The sequence below is a fragment of the Psammomys obesus genome, unplaced genomic scaffold, assembly GCF_907164565.1.
Source record: "Psammomys obesus unplaced genomic scaffold, mPsaObe1.curated_primary_1811, whole genome shotgun sequence".
Lineage (NCBI taxonomy): Eukaryota > Metazoa > Chordata > Mammalia > Rodentia > Muridae > Psammomys > Psammomys obesus.
The window spans coordinates 51,944,382-51,967,074 of NW_026585895.1; the positions used below are offsets into that span (position 1 = coordinate 51,944,382).

General features: G+C 48.7%; 1 protein-coding gene across 2 annotated transcripts in view; it reads right to left on the bottom strand.

Annotated features, from left to right (window-relative positions):
• Window positions 1–1,795: 1,795 nt before the first annotated feature.
• Window positions 1,796–22,693, bottom strand: part of Ak8 (adenylate kinase 8) — a 104,943-nt gene continuing 84,045 nt past the window's right edge. For both annotated transcript variants that reach the window (XM_055600896.1, XM_055600895.1), the window contains 2 exons: window positions 5,093–5,173; window positions 1,796–2,123 (listed from right to left, as the gene is read on the bottom strand). In XM_055600896.1, the coding sequence (XP_055456871.1) occupies window positions 1,886–2,123; window positions 5,093–5,173 (319 nt within the window). In that variant the 3' untranslated portion in view covers window positions 1,796–1,885. The remainder of the gene's footprint in view (window positions 2,124–5,092; window positions 5,174–22,693) is intronic.

Here is a 22,693-nt window from a genome sequence, read left to right on the forward strand (position 1 = left end):
ACAGACAGACACAGACAGACACACATACACAGAGATATACAGACACACACACAGACACACAACAGACACACAGAGACACACAGAAACACACACACAGACATACAGACAGACATAGACACACACACAGAGACACCTAGAGACACCACAAACACAGAGACACACACAGACACAAAGAGACACAGAGACACACATATACATACATAGACACATACACAGAGACACACACACATGCATGCACAGAGACGCACAGGCACACACTTCACAGGAGGGCTGCCAGCTCTGAAAGGCTGCTTAAATTCAAATGCATGAACATTAAATAAAACCTAAAACACACCTCTTCAGTGGCACAACCATACTGCAGGTGCCTCGGGAGCCTCCTGTGGCCAGAGGCTGCCGACATGGACAGTGCAGATAGAAGCAATGTCCCTAGAGTTCTCCTAGGAGCCATGTTTCTCTTTTTCTTTTTAAGACAGGGTCTTCTGTGCTACCAAATGCCCTTGAACCCCCTATATAACTAGAGACTGGCCTTGAACTCCTGGCCTTGTCTCCTCACTCCATCTCCCAAGTGCTGGGATTACAGGTAGGTGCCACCATACTTGTCTCGGTGCTGTAGTCTCTGTCCACCCTGGGCCAAGGGCTCTGCCTGTCACCCGCTGGGTCCTGTGAGTTACTGTGAGGTAGCTGCAGTTATCACCCCACCTCTGATAGTGAAGGACAGACAGGCTATGAGGGGTGAGTTTAACTCTGTGGTGGTTAAACTTGGTTGTCAACTTGACTGGACCTGGGAACAACTAAGAGTCATGTCTCTCTGAAAGGATAATTCCCAGAAGGATTAGCTGAGGGAAGGCCCTGCCCCAGTGGGAAGCACCTTCTGTGTGGGTGAGAGCCAGGCCCACTTTGCCTGTCTGCCTTCTCCTCTTGCTTTTGGGGGCATCTGCTCTGTTGCTGCCACTCCCACCATCCTCTACTGACATCAGAACCTGGTTTTTTTCCAACCTTCCCTTGTGGACTGACGACCAGTGGCTCTCCAGGAATCCTCTGTGCCTCCAGCGCCAGACTGAGGCATCTAGAGTATGTGGTCCTGTGGACTAAGCAGCTGTGAGATTCTCACACTCTCCAGCATGCAGCCAGCCACCGTTAGCCTAGCTGGCATCATGTGAGCCAATCACTAAGTCCTCTATAATATATATCCATGCTACTGTTCCATTCCTCTACAGGCCATGACCAGCGAACCTGTGGTGGTTTGAACGGGAATGGCACCGACAGACTCATGTGTTTGGATGCTTGGCCCATAAGGGAGTGGCACTATAGGAGGTGTGGCCTTGCTGGAGGGAGTGTGTCCTTTGAAGGCAGGCTTTGAGGTTACATATGCCCAAGCTACGTCCAGAGTGACACACACTGTCCCCTTCTGCTGCCTGAGGATCAAGATATAGAGCTCTCAGCTCCTTCTCCAGCACCATGTCTGCCTGCACACTGCCATGCTTACCGTGATACTAATGGACTAAACCTCTGAACTGTAAGCCAGCCCCAATTAAATGTTTTCCTTTATAAGAGCTGCCTCGGCCATGGGGCCTCTTCACAGCAATGGAAACCCTCGCTAAGACAGCACCCACCCAGTTACCCACAATGGGATGTGCTTGCCGTGTGTGGAAGAGAACCAGGCCCACTTTGACTGCCTGCTTGAGGTGGGTAGCATCTGCTCTGACTCTAGAGGGAGGCCTGGCCTCTGACATTCCGCTGTCCCCCTCCAGGGGCCTCCTCTCAGACCCCATGAGAAGGCTACTTTGAGGTTGTGAGTAGCGTCTTTATTGGCTGGGTGGGGTCTGCTGAAGGTTGTGTGGGGTCAGGGATTCGAGTGTCACCGGGGCTCCAGGCTTTGCACACCTCAGCTCACTTTCCTGGGCAGGGGATTAATGATCCCGCTCTCTATGTACTCAAAGACAGTGTACGGGTCCTGGTCCCCATTGATGGTGATGGCCCGACTGTAGTAATCCTCCAGGTCCCCACAGTTCCTGTAGAACAGCTCCGTTTGGAGCCTGATGTGATCCTCCGAGTCCTTGGGGTTCTGCAGGAGACGGACCTGGACCTCTACAGTGGGAGGAGGCTTGTACATGAGATGAAACCTACGAAGAAAGCAGATGACAAGGGTGCCCTCAGTCCTCATGTTGACCATGCTAGAGTGCCCTTGCCCTGTCACCATTACCACCGGCACAAATGCCAGCTGGGGACACACCCTGGACTGGCCTCAGGCTTCTGAGACATGAAGTTGTGATATCAGCTCAGGGAAAGGGCAGGGTGGGGGCTGGGCAGCAAAATGTAAAGACAATAAGAGCCAGATTCCCTTTGACCTCAGAACTCAGGGGGCCCAGGCAGGCAGAGCTGTGCAAATTCCAGGCTAGCCAGGGCTGTGTAATGAGACCCCACCTGAAAACAAAACAAACAATAAACAACCCCCCCACCAACGCACATGTGTACCAAGCTAGCCTCAAAAGAGATCCACCTGCCTCTGCCTCCCAAGAGGCATATACTACCACAAGGGTGTGTATGTGTGTGTGTGTTCATTCCTTCCGTACTTTTGCAATGTCCCCACCCCCACCCCTGTCACATGTGAACAGGTGCTGAAGGTCAGAAGAGGGAGCTGGATCCCCTGCAACTAAAATCCCACACCTTCTGCAGGCAGCCCATGTGAAGGATATGGACCACTTTGTCTGCTTGGTCTTGCTCTCACTGGCAAGTCCCGTTCCTACACTGGCATTGGAACCTATTTCTTTGGGATTCCAACATATACTGAAGGCCCACTGAGACAGCCAGCCTCGTGGACTGAAAAGCTGCTCAATTCTTGGATCTTCCAAAGGCACTGTTAGGGCAGTGGCTCTCAATCTTCCTACTCTGGTGACCCTTTACAACAGTTTTGGTGTTGTGTTGGCCCCCAACCATAAAACCGTTTGTTTTACTGCTACTTCATCACGGTGATTTTGCTGCTGTTCTGAACTGTAATGTAAATATCTGATATGCAGGAGATCTGACATACACCCCTCAAAGGGGTTGAGACCCACAGGTTGAGAAGTGCTGAACTAGATGCCCACAGCCTGTAAGCCACTTTACTAAATCCCACATTCATTCATTCTATCAGTTCTGTTCCCCTAGAGAACTCTGGCAAATACAGGTTTTGGCACCAGGACTGGGGTCTAGAACAGAAGGCTCCTCAACAGGTCCAGGATGCTGTGCAGGCCTCTCTATCATTTGGACCTACGGTTCAGATGACCCAATGGTAGGGATGCTGTTTGGAGGTGAATCAGAGAAGAGCTCTTTTCGGTTTGGGTCCAAGTCTCCACCATTGTCTACAAACAACTATTCCCTTTAAGAGACAGCTCTTGGTCTGCTATTGGGCCTTAGTGAAAACTGAATATTTGACAATGCACTTACCAAGTTAGCATGCAATGTGAGCTGCCCATCATGAGCTGGGTGTTATCTAACCCACCAAGTCAGAAAGTAGGATATGCACAGCAGCAATCCATTACCAAATGGAAGAAATACACTATTGGAAGATATACACTATTGGAAGATATACACTATTGGAAGATATACACTATTGGGCCCATGCAGGCCCTGAAGGAACAAGCAGGTTACATGAAGAAATCGCCCAAATGCCCATGGTCTCTACTCCCATTACATTGCCGTCTGCTGCCAAGCATGCACCACAGCCTCATGGTGGAGGAAGAGGAGACTGGGGCCTGGTTTACTGATGGTTCTGTGGGCTGTGCAGGCAGCTGCAGCATTACAACCCCTTTCTGGGACAACGCTAAAAGACACCAGTGAAGCGAAATATTCACAGTGGGCAGAACTTCGAGCAGTATACATGGTCATAAATTTGTTTGGAAGGAGAAATGGCCAGATGTGCAGTTATTCGCTGATTCATGAGCTGTAGCCAATGGACTGGCTGCATGGTCAAGGACCTGGAAAGAACATGATTGGGAATTTTTGAGAAAGACATCTGGGGAAGAAGTATGTGGACACATCTCTCCAAATGGGAGAAAGATGTAGAGATGCTTGTGTCCCATGTAAATGCCCATCAAAAGGTGACTTCAGCTGAGGAGGAGTTCAGTAGTTATGTAGATTAGATGACCCATTCTGTGGACAAAGTCAGCCTCTTTCCCCAGCCATCCCTGTCATTGTGCACTGGGCCCATGAACAGTGGCCATGGTGACAGAGATGGGTTCTGCAGAGGCTCAACAGCATGCACTTCCACTCAGGGAGGCTGACCTGGCCACAGCTGCTGCTGAGCACCAGATCTGCCAGCAGCAGAGACCAACAAGCAGATCTCTGTAAGTTCAAGGCCAGCCTGATCTACAAAGTGAGCTCCAGGACAGCCAGGGGTATTACACACAGAAACCCTGTCTTGGAAAAGAAAGGAAGGAAGGAAGGAAGGAAGGAAGAAGTTCATCATACGTGTACACAGCCGCTTAGGTTTTAGTTAATTCCAGATGTAGTTGAGTTGACAACCAAGAATAGCCATCACACAGGATTTCCTTTATGTAGCCCTGGCTGTCCTGGAACTCCATATGTCAACCAAGCTAGCTTCAAAAGAGATCCACCTGCCTCTGCCTCCCAAATGCTGAGATTAAAGGCATATACTACCACAAAGGGTGTGTGTATGTGTGAGTGTGTGTATTCTAGTGATTGAACTCAGGTCCTCTTGCTTGCAAGGCAAGTGCTTTGCCATCTGAGCATCTCCCCAGCTTCATCTGTTCTTTCTTCATCCTTCCAAACACTATTTGTCAAAAACCAGTAGCCTGCCCATCTGGTGCAGCCATTTCTGAAGCAACGGGGAGACAGGAATAGAGTGACCAGATACTTCAATATTTCACCAGTATGTTGCTGCAGGGCCTGGTACATTCCTTCCCTCATCACTCTTGCAGACCGAGGAGGCCAACAGACATACCCAGAAGAGCTCACTGAACAGGCCTGTTTCTAGCCCTGTAGCAGCCAGCTCTACCTTGAAGCACTGAGCACCTGGATGAAGATTTGGCTCTGCAGGGGGCCTGGCCATCAGCATCCCTCCATGAGCAACCACCAGTAGGCCCTAACCAACCTTTCTCCTGTGACAGGGTCAGTCCTTCTCAGTGTCAGCCGCTCCAGGATGGAGTCCAACGGCACGTTGAGGAAGAACACTCTGTAGAGAGACCACAGTAGCCATGGTTGTTACTATCTGGACCTGGCAAAGCTTTGACAGCCTGGGCCTGCTAATCCTTGGGAGACTACTCCCCCCTCTTCCCAGGCTGACATTGGAAAGATCAAGTGCTAACCTGTCAACATGACTTTTAGGACACAGCAAACCCACCTACAGCCCAGAGACCCACCCACCTTCTCTATCAAACTCGCTTTCCAGCCAATAACACCCTAATGCCAGATACTAGGGTGACTAAAAACGGACTTGTAGCCCTGAGCCTTCTGAATCATCCACTGACCACTCTGGGGCCTGCCCTGCCTTGCACATTCCTCCCCACGGAAACCACAATCAGGTTCCCAGGCCACCCTGTCCCCTTCCCTCTGTTGCCTCTTTCCCTTGGTGTCTCCACTCTGTGGCCCTGTGGGGCACTGGCCTCTCTTTTATCACTCATTTACCTCCCCAAGCTGAATCTCGTTATAGTCAAGATTAGGACAGTCGCCATGGTCACCATAGGGAACCCCAGGCCAGACTTCTGTCACCCGAGGACCAGGGTTGGCGTTGTTTCCCACATGTGTGCATGCGTGTGTTTCAGGGAAGGTCTGCCCCAGCTCCCCGAGGCAGCCAAGTGTGGCTGTTCAGACCCTGCCTGGTCTGTCCTTGTTCTGTTCCTCTTGGCTGAGAGATGCTTTCTCCCTCTGGCTCTCTGGTGTCTGTGGCTTGGCTATGACCGAAGCTGTGAGGAGGCTAGGCTGAGCTCAGGCTCCCCCTGGCTGCAAGGGCTGCTGCAGGCTTCAGAGCCAAGCTGAGCCAGGTAGGTGCAAGTAGCTCCAGCGCTTGCTGCAGGAACTTCATCTTTGACTATACAATGGGAGAAATGGAAGCCCGGGCTTACCAAGAGGACCCCCATACCCCCACTCCCAGAGCCATCAGGGAGGTGGCCAGAGACACCAGGGCCAAGCATTGCTAGGGGCAGATGCTTCAGTGTTTGACACAAATGCATAAATTTCTTCCACTCAGGCTGGCTTTCTCTGGGTTTCCTTCTAATACTTACCCAAAGTTATTTAAAAAAAAAAAAAATTTTTTTTGTTTGTTTGTTTTTCCAGGCAAGGTTTTTCGGTATAGCCTTGGCTGTCCTGGACTCACTTTGTAGAGTCTTGAACTCACAGAGATCGGCCTGCTTCTGCCTGTCAGAGTGCTGAGATTACAGGCATGTGCCCCACGCTCCACCTTTTTTAAATTTTAAAAACTTTTATTGGGGTTGGAGAAATGGCTCAGAGGTTCTTCCAAAGGTCCTGAGTTCAATTCCCAGCAACCACATGGTGGCTCATAACCATCTATAGTAAGATTTGGTGTGCAGGCAGAATGTTGTATAAATAATAAATAAATCTTTTTTAAAAAACCTTTTATTTATTCATTTTGGGGGAGATAATGAGGGATATGTGCCACAATGTGCATTTAGAGGTCAGAGAACAGCCATGGGGGTCCTTGAAAGCTTCAGTGAAGAAGAGTCAAAAATGAAACTCAATTCTATTGGAGGAAAGTCCAACTGTGTTTTCAGATGCTGACTTCAGTGCCTTGAGATATGGTTACCACCCTGCATGGACACTGTTACTAATGTTGAACTATCTCCTGTACCCATATGATGAGAGGAAATGTTCCCCAATTATCCCTGATTGGCTGGTTAAAAGGCCTACACCTGAGCAGGGCAGGTAGAGGTAGGTGAGGCAAAGGTTCAATGGCTTTCAGGAAAGAAGGACCTTGGGAAGGAGACAGGTTCTGGGAGAGGAAGGAAGGAGAGGAAGGATGGACTGGTGTGGAGAGAGGCACATGGCTAGATCAGCGTGGATGGGGAAAGCAGCCCAAATGAAGAACATTAGCAAGCACTGTGGGATTATGGATGGGAGATAGCCCAGACAGAAAATACTAGAGCTCAAGATTCAGTGGGGGAAAGTCTGGGATAAACAAATGTAATCGTCTGGGGGATTTGGGTGAAATATGGCTCTTCAGATAGCAAATTATCACCAGATGGTAAAATACATCCATTCCATACAGCATTCCAGATGGAACAGAGGTAAACATCTCCTTCCTTTGAAGAAACAAGCCTTCGTGTTTAACTTTCCTGGTTTCCTTAGTGTTCATCTCTGAGTGCAAGGACCTCTACCCTCTACAGACAACTTGAGGGGTTAGTTTTCCCTTTAACCTTGTGGGTCCTAGGGATTGAACTCAGATCATCAAGCTTGGCAAGTGCCCTCACTCACTGAGGCTATGACCTAATACATGACAGGAAGCAACTTGAGGGAGGAACAGTTATTGTTGTGGGCATTTTTTTCCTCCTGGCCCCAAGCTTCCAGAATAACAACTCATGAGACTCAAAATATACCTTACAAATACCTCAGCCCTATAGCTTGGTTTTTCTGACTAGCCCATAACTTAAAATAACCCATTTTACTAATCTACATTTTGCCATGTGGCTGGTTATCTATACTCAGGTACCTTGTACATGTCCTCCTCACATCCTGCCTGGAAAAGCTCCTGTGCCCGGCCCTATCCCAGAATCCTTTCTGTCGCCTGGATGTCCTACCTCCTATTCCCTGCCTCAGCTATAGGCCATTAGCTTTGTATTGATAGGTGATATTTCCATACAGACACAAGACATTCCTTCTATGTTCATTCTGGCTCACAGTTAGGGACACAGGCACCATGATGGGGAAGGCATGGCAGTAGGAGAATGAGGCAACTGCTCATACTGTCTCTGCTGACAGGAAGCAGGGAGCTGGGATGGGTCATTAAAACTGCAAAGCCTGTCTCCACTGACCTAGTGACAGTCTTCTACTAGCAAGGCTCCACCTCCTAAAGTTTCCAGAACCTTCCCAAAGGGCACCACGTATTCACATACATGAGCCAGTTACAGGGACCCTTCACATTCAAACAACATGGACACCTCACACACCTGGTGTCATACACTACATGTATGAACTCAAGAAAAAGACCAACAAACAGGAAGCAGAGCCAAATGTTCTTTTCCAGGACAGACACTCCCAGGGCTATTCTCCTTCTCTCCCTTTGTGCAGCTCCCCCTCCCTGAAGGCCACCTTCGCCCAGCCTCCAGAAAACCCTGCTGGCACTGAGGGTAACTGTAGCCACTCCTGAAGCAGGCACAGCTAGTTCCCAGAAGCCTGGCACACTGGAGCCATGACAAGCCTTTCCTCACTGCAACGCTATCTCTCAGGCTCATGCAACCATTTGACACTGAGACGTGATGCTATTATCTACCAAGTAAGTTCACACTCAGAACCAAATCACGTTACAAAACACACACTTATACACATACAGACAGACATGCTTATGCACACACACTCACCCATACACACACTCATTCACACTCACACATGCACACATATACACCTACACACACTCACAATCATATTTTAGTAACCCAGGCTACAAGTGGCCCAAAGGCTTGCGGTGGACATACCTGCTTTCAAATGACTCCAATTCATTGAGTGCCTCGGGACAACACTAACCTAATGCACTGTGCATGGCGCTGCAAAAATCAGTGAATTCAGCCCAGCAAACATTAAACAATAATTCATTATTACAGCGAAGTGAGCTTTAACCTGGGAATGGAAGCCTAATTTTTTTAATCACTTTTAAATTTAAAGTGAAATTTGCCATGTTTTCAGACTATGTAGACAGGGTCTCACTATGTAGCTGGCCTCCAACTGCTATGCAGCCCAGACTGGCCTTGGATTCTCAATCCTCCTGCCTCTGGCTCTTCAGTGTTACAATTGCAAGTGTGTGACACTGTGGACAAGGAGAGAGGACGATGCAGATTAGGTTACAAAACAACCACAAAACAGCTAACCCCATGCAAAAGGTCAAAGGCTGAGTGTTTTCTCCTGAACCAGGTACAGAGCACGGATCTGTGCTCTCATTACCCCTGTTCAAATGACTCCTGCAGCTAGTCCTCTGACCACCATGTACACTAAAAACCTTGTGTTGGGGCTGGAGAGGTGGCTCAGAGGTTAAGAGCTCTGGCTGCTCTTCCAGAGGTCCTGAGTTCAATTCCCAGCAACCACATGGTGGCTCACAACCATCTAGAATGACATCTGGTGGCTTCTTCTGGTGTGCTGGCACACATGCAGGCAGAACATTGTATACACAATAAATAAATCTTAAAACAAAACAAAAAACCTTGTGTAAAAATACATTAAAAAATAAGCCAGAATTGTAAAACAAAAATATTTGCAAAACACATATCCGATCAAGTGTTTGTATCCAAACTTGGAAGAGTGTGAAGTACATTTGCAGTTGGCAGCACACATCTCCAGAACCGCCACCCAAGCGGGAAAGTGGGACAAAAGAAGACAGTTTCTTAAAAAGGCTCAAGTTGCCTTTTCCTTCCTCTAAAGACCCAGCCTCTGTCCCGGGGAGCCCTCCTTTCAGGCCGACAGGCACCAGGGCTCTGTCTGTCGAGCCATCTGTGACTGTCAGGCCGTGGTACAACTCATGGTGTTTCCTCTCAGGAAGAACTCCACCTGACCACCATTTGAGGAGGACCAGGGAAGAGGAGAGTTGCTAGTGAAAGCACAAAGGGCACTGCAGACTGGAGCCAAGAATGGTTCGTTAGTGATGGACAAAAGCACACACTGCTTGACTGGAAGCATCATCCAGGACACAGAGGGAGAAGATGATGCCAAGGCAGTCCTCCTTCAATAGCAAGCTTCAGGGTGTCCCCGCAGCACACAAGTAGCCAGGTCTTTCTCTTTTTTTTTTTTTATTTTAGATTTAATTATTTTTATTTTATGTGTGTGATTTGCCTATATGTAATGTCTGTATACCACATATGTACCTGGTGCTCACAGAGGTCATAAGAGAACGTCAGATCCTCTGACACTGGATTATGGATGGTTATTGAGTTGACACGTGGGTGCTAGGAATAGAACCTAGATCCTCTGCAAAAAGCAACAGGGGCTCTTAGCTGCTGAGCGTGCCCATGTGGAAGCCATGAAACCTCATCAGGGGTCGTCTACCTCCTTTGAGACAAGGTCTCTCATTTTCCTAGTGGTCACCTACTCAGCTAGTCAGCTGGGAACCTCAGGGATTCTTCCTGTCTCTGCCTCCCTAGTGCTAGGGTTACAACCGTGTACCAGCATGCCTGGCATTTTCTGTGAGGCCTGATGATGGGACACAGGAGACACTTTACTGACTGAGCCATCTGCCCTGCATTGCCGTCTCCATTGCACGTTAATGCCACTCTACTGGACAAGGCTCCGTCCAGATTCAGAGCTCAGCAGCTTTGTCCCAGAAGCACATCAAGGGTCAGGACAGGGGCTGTGCCTGCCTTGTTTGTGCTGTGTCCTTCCTGCCTTGAAAATGCAGACATCCAAATAGATGCTGAAGGTGGACCAGGGGCTGTCAGCACAGAAACTGTGGCCCAACCCCTTCTCAGAGCAAAGCACAGCTTCAGTTCCACGCTGTTGGCTTTCTGGCCCTCATGGCAGATGCCTGGGTCCCAGGGAAAGCCTGCAAAGATTCCTGGAACTGCGTATTGAGAGAGGCTGTACTCACAAAGGTCCTCGAAGAGGAGAGTCAACACACAAGGCCTCTCTGGCCAAGATTTTAAAGTGTTTGCTATGCAGATGTTTCACCCTGACAAGCATCTGAAAAACCAAAGGGCAAACATCTCCATCTGATCCTGCCACCTTGAGCGTCCTGCGTCTGGCCTTGGGTAGCAGTGAGAACTCCTCTCGCCTCCAGCTCCAACTCCATCAAGACAAGGGCTCCCACTGGCCATCTCTTGTTGAGAAATGCATAATTGACAGTGCTAACCCGCCCTGGCGGTATCTGCAGTCTCTCCAGGGGCAAGCAACAAACTCACTCTCCCTGCTGCTAACCAGTAAATTAGTGCGCACTCCTGGCAGTTTACCAAGTGCAATTCCAAGTGCAGTCCGGTTGACCCACAATACTGCTGCATAATCCACCTCTCTTTAAAAGCCCTCTTAAAATGTCTACCTCCTTCACCACCAAAAAGAAAGAAAAAAAAATCTTTTGCTGTATACACTGCCACCCAGGAGCTCCCTAGACAATAAGGAAAAGCCAGTTGTCAGAGCCAGGTAATTCTGCAAGCTTTTCCCACAGAGAAAAGCAAATCAAAATAACAGGAGACAAGCTGGCCCCCACCTGTAAAGCAAACCTCTTAGCAGAATTCCCAGGGAACCTGAGACATCTCAGGCCACCCTTGGGGCTCAATAGGGACAGGAGGATGGAGGAGGGAGGAGGGAGGAGGGACACAAATACACAGCTGCTCCAGCCTCTGGGTAGGGGTTCATTCAGTGAGGTCACTGACTAGAGTGTGCCCTCTCATCCAGGCTTTGGGTCAGAAGAGTAGTAAAGGGATGAGAGCCACATTCCTGAGACAAGAAGGCCAAGCCGACACGACACAAGACCTTGTCCAGGCTCTTAACATCTTAACAAGAGTAGTTTTGGTGCCCTCAAATCCGTACTCACATTCCCCCCATCATTCTGTTGTTTTGAAAACTAAGTTCTGGGGCCATAGAGAAGGCTCAGCTGGTTATGCGCACTGGCTGAGGACCTGGATTCAATTCCCAACACTAACATGCCAGCTCATACCTGTCTGAAACTCTAGTTCCAGGGGATCCAAAGATACACATGCAGGCAAAACACCAATGCACATAAAATAAAAATAATTCATAAAAAGAAAAAGCTAAATTTTGGGGCTCTGAAAGAGCTAAGAGTAACGGCCTGAGCTCAATCTGCAGAGCCTATCTAAAAACAAACTGGGCCAGAGGTCATGTGCTGACAATCCCAGTGCTGGGGAGGCAGAGACAGGCAGAATCTCTAGAGTTTGTGACCAGCAAGGCCAGCGTACTTGGCAAGTTCTGGTCCAGTGAGAGACTCTTCCTCATAGGAAGGTGGGCAGCACCTGAAGGAATGACAGCCATTGTTAACCTCTTTCGACTTACACAATTAGGTCACAGATCCACATGGCCTTTACAGCTGGACCAACATCAAACCTTGACAAGAGAGTCCAAATGCTTTTCTTTAAAGAGAGAAGATGAATTGACCCCATATGCATAGTGAATTGCTGCATGCATGCATGTTCACCATGTGTGTGCCTGGCTGCCACAGAGGCTGGAAGAGGGCATTATAGCCCATGAGACTACAGGCGTGAACACTTGTTAACTGCCATGTAGATGCTGAGGACATCTGCAAAAACAGCCAGCACTCTTAACCATGGAGCCATCTCTCCAGCCCTCAGAGAATGCAAATGATTTTGTTTTACCTACTGTCTTGCTAACACAACCAAATGGCCCAAGTGGTATGGGAAGTCGTTCTAATTTCACTTTGGTTGTGATAAAATACCCAGACCAAAACAACTTAAGGAGGAGAATGGTTTACTTTAGCTTACAGTTCCAGGTTGCAGTCCGTCATAACCGTGCTGTCAGAGTGGCAGGAACTTGAAATAACTGGTCACATCATCTCCATAGTCAGGAGCAGAGAGAGAATAAAGACATGCTTGCTTTCTTGCTTGCTTGCTTTTAGCTTGGTTTCTCCCCTCTTACACTACTCAGGAACCTCTGCCTAGAGAATGGCACCGCCCATGTTGGCTGGGTCTTCCTATATCAATTAACAATCAGGGTAACCAACCCAACTCCAGACATGCCTGATCTAGAAAATTCCTTATTAAGACTCTCTCCCCAAGTGATAATAGGTTGATTCAACTTGACAGTTAATTCTACCCAGAAAGGTTTGGAACCATCTCCCTTGTGGGACCCTCTTGTTTGAGATGACCATGATTTCAAAATGACGATATACAGAGATATTGATTTGTGAGCACCAGTGCAACAAGAAGTCCACACAGCACAGAAATACACTCATGATATATTAAATAAAAAAAATTATACTGAGACCAGGGAATATAGCTACATTGGTAGTGTGTTTGCCTGGCATGCACAAGGCCCTGGGTTCTGTCCCCAGCACTGTAGAAATTGGCATGGTGGTACATGCCTATAATCCCAGCATTCAGGAAGTGGAGACAGGAGGATCAGAAGCCCAAGGTCATCTTCAGTTACATCTGCAGGTTTAAGGGTAGCTTGGGCTACATTATACTCTGTCTCAAAAGAGAATTAATATGTGAAATTGTCTGATGCCACTTAAAAATGTGCAGGAAAATCCTGACATGGTGGTGTACCATGCCCAGCTTACTTGGGAGGATGCTGAGGAGTTCAAGGGTTTGAGGTCAGCTTGGACCACACAGTGAGACCTTGTTTCCAAAAGCAAAAACCAATGGCTAGAATAATAAAGATAATCATCCCAGGACACTGGTAAGAGTACAAAGCTCACATATTCCTTGTCCTTATCCCTGCTTCATGGTTTGCTAGTGATCTAGCTTCTGCAAGTCAGGGGGAGCTCTGAAAACTGTTGCATTTGCCCATTTCCCTAGTGTAAATTCTCCCAATAAACCTGCCAGCTGCTTACCTGGCACACTGAGTGTGGTGCTAGGAAATGATACACAGAGTAGAGTCTTAGGAGCTGGAGCATACTAGTTCTTGCGTGTGCCTTGAGCTGGGCCCTGTGGATACCCTGCCTTAATCCTCACAACATCCTGGGAGGCTGTGGTACCATGATGGGATTAACATATCACAGGCCACCAAGAGCAAGGCTCTGACCAAGGTTTTAGGCTGAAAAGTGGCAGAGACTTGGCGCTGGGACTGTTTCCAGATATTACCTATAATTCCTCTGTTCTCTGCTTACTTCCCTCCATGTTTGTTCATGAGGGAATGACTCTTCAGTGACCCTTGCCTGCTCTGTCCTTTCAGGAGGCCAGAGGCAGGACAGTTGCCATCCCTATCACAGAAGCAAGGGAGGAACCTGAGACCCATCAGAGCTAATCCCTACCCTCACTGGCCTCCTTCTGTTGGGCTTGCTAAAGCCTTGTATTCTGAGGAATTCTTACTTCCATTGTCCCACTAGCCCACCTGAACCATCCATTGGCCTTGAAGATTTCAAAAGCGCTTTGCTTCTTGGCTTTAGTTTGAACCTTTGGCCTTTTGTTTATTACAGCCGCCACTGTCACCACCACCACCATTATCATCATCACCATCGTTACCACTGTAACCACCATCACTCCGCTCACCACCAGCAGCACTGATGTCACCATTCCTGTTATTATTATCACCATGAGCAGCAGCACCATTGTCACCACCTTAATCACCAACATCATCACCCCCATCAAAACTTTTGTCAACACTTCGTGCTAGAGATTTGTACTCAGCACATCACACATTACCACACCCACCCTTCACCAGGAGAAACATCTGCGTAGGTGCTGTGATCCTGCCCATTCAAAGGCCTGGAGGTCACATGCTGTCTCTAGACTATGCTCCCGGTCCGTCAGTGTACAAGATGCTGTTTTCTGCCCTGCATTCCCATGTGTCAAATAACCACAATTCATTCCCCCAGATTGATAAAACATTCCAGAAGCCTCTAGTGAGACTCAGGACTGCCCAGGGGACACTGAGGGCCACTTAACTCAAAGGGTGTGGCTGGACCTAACTGCTCAGGTTCCTCTGTGTCAGCCCAAAGACTGACTCTTCACGCTCCTCCTGTTGGAAGGTATACAGCTAGCTTCCTCTAGGGGCCAAAGACAAACAATTCAGATTGCATAAGACTATTTACCCCAACTCCACTCTGTGGCTGCCTGGCCTAAAGAATCTGCTGCTGTTTTTCTTAAATCAACGCTTTAATTGCTCCAAAATTATGTTAAATCCTTGCAGAAAAACAGCAACAGCACTCTTCTGAAGAATTTCATTACAGTAAAGTTGGGCTGTCTCCAGAGCACTCAGTTAAAAGGAAATAAACAAGGTCTTCAAAATAAAGGCAAGAAGGCCATCCTCTGTAAGCCCATCCAGGGCTCAGAGTCTTGGAGGGGCCAGAAACCTCCCATTTTACAGACAGAAAGGAAAGAAAACACCCTTTGGCTCTGCAACGTAATAGGGTTTACTTCTGGAAAGAAAAAAAAAAAAAAAACCAAGCCTAATTAAATATTAATAGCCAGTGGTATTAATTAAGAGGGAAGAGTCCATCAAGAGAACCCCAATATGTTTACAGTGTCCCCAGGAAACTGAGAAAATTCACAATCAAGTGTGTAAATGTTCTAAAAAAGGGTCTTGAATATTTTATGAATATTTGTCATAAAACAGAAATAATAACCACTGTGCAGAGCTATTAGAATTAATATTTATGCCACCCGCCATGAAATATTCATGGGGACAGAGGGGGGGGGGCGTAAGACAAGAATTAATTTACATTGGGCCCGGTTTACCCGCTGGCTTGATGTTTAAAGCCGGCTGACAAGCCGCCCTATGAATCCACCAGTCACTTCCCTGCAGTCTAGGCAGTGGAGGGGGTGGGGCCTGGTCCAGGCTGCTGACAGCTCACAGATTGAGTTTCTGACAGCCCTGAAAAAACCTAAGTGGCCCCCCACCTTTTTTCCCTTCTTCCATTGCCCAAGGCGCTCTGTTCCGAAACCGTTAGTCCCAGCTCCCCTTCCATCTGCTGGAATTAACGAATTAATGAGCGCCGATACACTTTACTGGTGGGGCCCTATGAATGTTTACAGTCGATTAAATTATAATGCAGGGGGCGGCTGTATAATTCATGAACCAATTAAAGGAAGTGTTAGTTGATTTGATGGGATGAGGACGTACAAAATGCATTTAACTAATGGGGAGCCTCGGGCTGCTGAGGGCCAGCTCCCCTCTCAGATTACGCAGCTAATTGCCCGACTTTGCGGGGCTGTCACGGATAGCCATGCATATTTCATTGTTCTCAAATACTTCAATTGTCTGCGTCAGTGTCGTGGCTGTAATGTGGAGAAGCTAGGCCAAAACTTGGGTGTCGTTACAGTGTCTGGCCTGGCCTCACCAGAAACCTAGGAGCAGCGGCAGTCCTCGGCCATTAGGTGATTAAAAGGGCTCAGCATGTGATCAATTGCCTTTTGTTTTACTACAGACCTTGGGGACCCTTGGGACTTGACCCCTTTTTATTCAGGGGAGATAGGAACTGAATTTTGAACCCCCTGTATTGTTTCTACCTGCGAGGCCTCTCCAGCCCAGTACCCATCCAGAGCTCAGGGGATGCAAGGGTCACGCAGACACCCTGGTTTTCTCCAGGGCAGCCAACCTCCAGTACTTGCTGCTTTAAGTGTGTCCTCTAGGCCCAACTTTGTCCATCTGTACAAGGCAGCCGCTTGGGGCTTCATTAAATGCAGATCATGGCAAGCTTGGACATAAAAACCTTGAATTTCTGCCACTGGATGCTCAAGAAAGGAAACAGGCAAAATGCAATGTATCCATCCTGGGCTTCGGAAGATCCTGGCATGCCAGGGAAGAGGGAGGTTGAAAGGAGGTGAGAACTGGAGCCACCTCCCAGCTGGAGCAGCTGGATGCCTGAGGGAGGGTCTGTCTTCAGACTCCACCCACCCTGAAGTTTTTTAGTTCCCCTCAGATGGTCAGAGTCTCCACACAGACTGACTGGTCCATCTCCGGAATCATACCGTCATCTCTGGGCTTCCAAGCCAAATCCGGCTTTCACATGAGAGAATTATGAGTGAACATGCACTCACACATGCACACGAGCAAATTAAAAGCCTGTAGCCAGCATGACCAAACCTCCTCACTCTTGCTCCTATTTTTCCCAGCTGATGGGAGGGACTGTATGGGGTCTTACCCTTTCACATACCTATCATCAACATCACGCCCTTCTTGAGAGAAAAGCAGTACAGTGGTAAGAAGTCATAGCCCACTTAAGGCAGGGTGAGGGCGGTACTGAGTTGAGGTGGAGTGCATCTCACCCCAGGCTTAGTGCTTGGGCTCCCTTGGAATAACTGCACACCTTGCGTTTTTGCTAAGGGTTTTTTTTTAGTAGAACCTACCACCTAGGGCCTGACCCCATCCTTTTTTTCCACCTTCCCCTCCCTGCACCCCACAGCAGGGGTCAGCCTTTGCTCCTTCAATCCCACTATGCTGTCAAATTAAACAACTGGCATGCTGTCAAATTAAGGGCAGCCTAGGCAACCAGCAGGCTCTCTGGTGATGTGCACAGGTACCTCTTGGACAAACCCAGGAACCACAGGTGAGAACCCAGACAGCAGCCACTTCAGCTGCAAACTAAAGCAGCAATGCTAACTTGGCTTTCCATATTCACCCGGGGCCTCTGCTTAAATGTTGCCAGCAGTTGGTGGTCAAGCTGGGCTTAACATATTCCAGCTTAAAAACTAAACCAGACTATCATTTACCAGGTACACAGCATTACGTGTTTTAAAGATGCTACCTTATATCATCCTGGAAGGCAAATGGTATTCTTATTGCATAAATGGAGAAACTGAGACCTGAATGAGTTTAAGCATCTTGGCTCAGAATTTCTTCTAAGTATATTAGCTGCACAAGAACAAAATTATATGATCCTGTAGAATGCTGTCCCCGGAGCAGACAGCAATTGACCATTACGATAGGGCCTGTTGATGTTCCCTCACCAGGGAGGGGTGAGGAGGGCCATCACCTCCTGAGATGCCAGCCGCTCTTCCCCCACCCCAGCTATGTGTGGTCTCCGGAGATGCTGGCAAATACAGCTGTGGAGGCTGTGTGGAGCAGAGGAAAGTACACTCAAATAGCTCTAGAGAGACTGGTACCTATTTGGGCTGATGGAGTCACCTATAGCCCTATACATAGTCCATTGCTTGTACTCTGTAAGCAAACCCAATATACCTGTCATTTGCCAAGCTAGGCTTGAGTGGAATCTCGAGCTTGAGGCTAGCCTATATTGTGAGACTCTCAGCTACAGTATTGGGCTCTCAAGAAACAAAAACAAAACCTGAAAAACATTAAAAGCTGTGTTAGTGGTGTAGGTTATAATAGTCTGATTTTGCTCACCAAGGAAAGTAAGCCCAGGGAGATATGTGGGTGGCCAGTGGATCCGAATGCCCTGGGAGGGGGTAGGCAAGAGGACAAATGGGCCGCCTACTTTATACAGTTCCATTTGCTATATTTACAATGTGGCTGTGCTGTTCTACAATTAGGGAAAAAGAAACCTCGGCCATAAAATCCTCAGAGAAAGGTGTCTGTAATAAAGGTGGGGTCCAGGCTGGGGGTGGAAACTGGACAAATGCTCTGCCACTCCAAACGGCACCCTGAGCTGGAAAAGATGATTTCCTACTTATTTCTCTTAAAATATTTTTAGTTTACATGTACGAGTATGTTGACTATCTGGACGTTTGTGTGTCACGAGTGTGGTGCCTATGAAAGCCAGAAGAGGACTTCAGATGCCCTGGAACCGGAGTTACAGACGGTTGTGAGCCGCCACAGACATGCTGGGAACTAACCCAGGCCTTCTACAAAGCAGCCTAAACTGCTAGGCCGTCTCCCCATCCCCCAAAGGTTATCTTTATAAAAGGGAAACATCCATTTCAGATGAAAGGGACAGCAGTGGGGGAGGCACATGGGACTGGACCAGACTCTGTCCTTGCTGCAGAATTGAAATGCTCTTGCTTTGCTTTTGCTGAGGACAGAACCTCATGACTCAAGCATGCTAAGATATACTGCACCTGAGTGACACCTCTGTTACTAGAAAAGCCCCTGATTTGAAGTCAGTGTCCTTCTGTAACAAGAGGGGACGGACAGAAGACAAGGACACACGGCTGCCAGACTCAGAGGGCAGACAGATGCAGGATGGGCCTGACCCAGCTGCCAGGTGTGAGAGGAGCTGGCGAGAACATGAGAACAGCTCAGTACAGGTCAGTGTCTCTGGGCTGGGAAAAATCAACAAACATCTCCCCAGCGCCTCCCCATGGAGGCCACTTACAGGCCAGCACCATGGGGACGTGATAAATGAGCTGCTCACTACAGCTGCTTCCAAACATACTTCAGACATCATCTACCTGAGCTTAGAATATGGGGTGGTTCCCAAGATTTGGGGCAGTGCCATCTTAGGATGCATGGTTCCAGGTTGTGTAAGAAAGTAAGCTGAGCAAGCCATAGGGAACAAGCTAGTAAGCAGTAACGGATTTAAATTCCTGTCTCTTGGTTCCGCCCTGAGTTCCTGCCTTGGTTTTCTTTGGATTTCCTTAGTAATTGACTGTAAGTGTAAGCCAAACAAACCCTTTTCTGGTTGGCATCCAGAGTGCATCCAGGGGGCTTGACATGGGCTTGGTATCTGTATCTGCCACCTTTTCATTTACTTCAAGACATAGTCCTCTGCCTTCCTGTCTCTGAAGCATTGGCACATATTTGTCAGTTCCCACAGTTTGAGAGACAATCAGAGCTTGCATGAGAGTCCCTTGTGGGCTGATCTGGGCTTTTCACCGCCCTCCCTGTGTCACCTGGGACCATCCTCTTCTTCTCAGGCTCTGCTCATAGCCTGGACAGGCCTGCTCTCTCTTTTATTCCTTCATGAATGCTGTTCAGCATGGAAGAGGCAGAGATCTGCAGAAGACATAGCCTGGCCTTTCCCAGCACTAATCCTGAGCTGGGAAGGCACTGCCAGTGAAGTGCTTGTCTTGCAAACACGAGGATTTGATCCACAGAATCTACATGAGAAAACTGGTGTGGCGCTGCATGCTTTTCATCCAAGAGCCAGGGAAGTAGCAAGAGGTGGATCACAGAGCTTCCCTGGCCAGCTAGCCTCACCCAATCAGTGATCTCCAGGCCAGTGAGAGACCTCATCTCATGACCAAAAAAGAAGGGGGGCATTACCTGAGAAACATTATAACCTGACCTCTGATCTCGACATGCATTCATGAACACTGTGTGTGCATGCAAGTGCAAGGGTGAGGGGTGCTGAGGCCTGCCTGGTTTACAAAGCAAGTCCAGGACAGCCAAGGCTACAGAGAAGCCCTGTCTCAAAAACTAAAAGACCAAAACAAACAAACAAACAAACAAAACACACAGTTAGGGTAAGTGTTAGCATGTGTGTGTGGGTCAGAGGTCAATGTCAGATGGTATTTCTCAGGAAACATCAATCGGGTTTTCGATTTATTATTAAGATGTATTATATGCATGTTTTGCCTGTATGTATGTATGTATGTATGTGTACGTGTGTGTGCGTGTGTGCATGTGTGCAGCATATGCCTGGTGCCCACAGAGGTGGGTTGAGGCTGCTGGAACTATACAAGCACGCCACTGACTGACCCAATGCCCAGCCCAATATCAAACTGATACTGAGCAAGGCTAGGCTCCCATCTGCCCTCCTCTGCCACCATAGCCCTGACTGTGCCCTCTCCTGCTGCTGTGCTAGAAGGAAAAGCTTCAGCAAGGCTGCTCTCTTCCCCCCTCTCCCAGCTCTGTGAGCTAACATGATGGGCTGAGGTTTTCCAGCGCCATGGTCCTCTCTCCCACCACTGAAGGGAGAAACCATCACCTCTGACCTGAGCGGACCTTTGGTCCAGCCAACAGGGCCCAGCACTCACTTGTGGGACCACAGTGTTTGTGTTACAGTTAACTGACTAAAATATCTAACAGATTTTTTTGTGTATGTCAGAGACCTCGAACTTCCTGGACTTATGCAAGCTTTTCCCCAGACACTAAGTGCCCTTCCCTGCACCTTGTAAGCTACCCCTGCTGTGGACGGGTGTTCAAGCAGCTTAGAGAGTTCCTGACGGAAGGGGTCTGGGGCCAAGGCAGGGCTTTGCATCCCCAGAGCTGGCCCTGTTGGCACACAGCCTTTGCCATAGGGCATAGGCTATGAAGATTTGACGAATGGGTAAACACACATCCACACACACCCTGCTTGCTGACACCAGGAAATCACCAGTTATCACAGCAGCAGCCCCAAGAGCAGTTGCATCATGACACCCCAGATCAGAGAACCCCAGGAACCTCTAACTCCAGTCATTTGGCCAGTGAGTGCCTGCCTCCAGTCCTCAAAGATTTCCAAGCAGGGAGATTTCTTTTTGGAGCCTGTTGCTGGTGGGTGTTTTCTCATGTGGACACCTCTGCAGAGACTGAGTTAGCTCCGTCCGGATTCCCACCCGTCGCTTTGGATTCTGATTCCTTTTGTTTCCTTCCCGTTCTCAGCCTCATGCAGAGGATTATCCCGGAGGAGGGAAGTACCAGGCTTCCACTAGACAAGTTCCAAGGCAGGAGATCAGACCTGTCACCTCCCAAGGCACCAAGGAAAAGGAAGCTACTAGGGGTCTCAAGCTCATCAGCTGGTCTTGGGGTACAGAGCCAGCCAGTGTCAGAGCGTCTGCAGCTTCCCAAACTATTCATTAAACAATGCTGTTGCTCACTTTGAAAATGTCCCCTGCCTTCTAGGTCACAAACCCATGTCTCATCAGTGGCCAGGGGCCCCTCTCCTAAGCATAATCAGACTTGAGCTGCTCCCTCACACCAAAATGCCAACAACACTGGCAAGATTTTAGGTTCCTTCTCAGCTGGGTGTGTTGGTTCACAGCAATAATCCCAGAACTCAGGAAGAATGGAAAATTCCAGGCCAGCCCCAATGGACACCTCCTTTCCCAGCAACATCTTTCTAGCCAGGAAAGATGATGGGTGGTCCCCTTCTTCAGAATGGGTGCTCTAAACCCTTGAGTAAGCTGCCAAAGCCCAGTGGCCAGCATGTGCAAAACAGGATTTGAACCTGTACCATACCTCGGCCTTCAGGGCAGTAGCTTCTCCCCACCTGCACAGCAGCTCTAACCCTCCTGAGGGACCACAACAGGTCAGTGGTTTGGAGCAGTCTCTACCCTGGACAGCTCCCACCACCACCACCACCATGGTACACATGCAGTCTGCTGAGCTGCAGCCACCCGCGGCTGCCCTCTGGGCTCAGACTTTGTGATGCCCAGTCGATGCTGTTGAAGGCAGATGCCTTCTGGCAAGCACACCTGCCACCGTGCAGCACACGGCACAGGGCGCTGTCCACACACAGCCGCACAGCCCTCTATGTGTGTGCCTTTCAGATTTACACCCATACTCATCATACGGCTCACTCAAGATCATTACCAGCCCCACGTAGACAACTCCTTGGATTGGTGTCTGGAGAGTTCTGCCTGGCTGATTTTCTCTGTCTCTAACCACTTTAAAACTAACTGTTTCACCAAGCCACCCCCTCCCCCCAGATCATTATGATCCGAAGTGTTTATTAGCCTCTCTATCATGATCAGGATTTTATGAGCACTCTATTCCAACTGTGAATTAAATACATAATTCCGGACCCATTTGTTCCAGTTTGGTGCTGCGTTTGTCTCTATTATGCCACAGTGGTTGCCGTGGGCGCTAGGCAGATGACAACTGAACATGTTTGACCAGGGGCAGCTCCAGTGACTGACATTTCAATCCAGGGCAGCCACGGGGGTTAGGGCCATTAGCGGGGAAGACTTTAACAGCTTGGGGTGATGGTGGCGGGGCTGGGAGCTGAAGAATGGGTTGCCTCTGGCCCTGCCTGCTTCAACACAAGGCTGTCTAAACCCTCGGTGTGTTTGAAAAAAAGATGGCTGCCCTC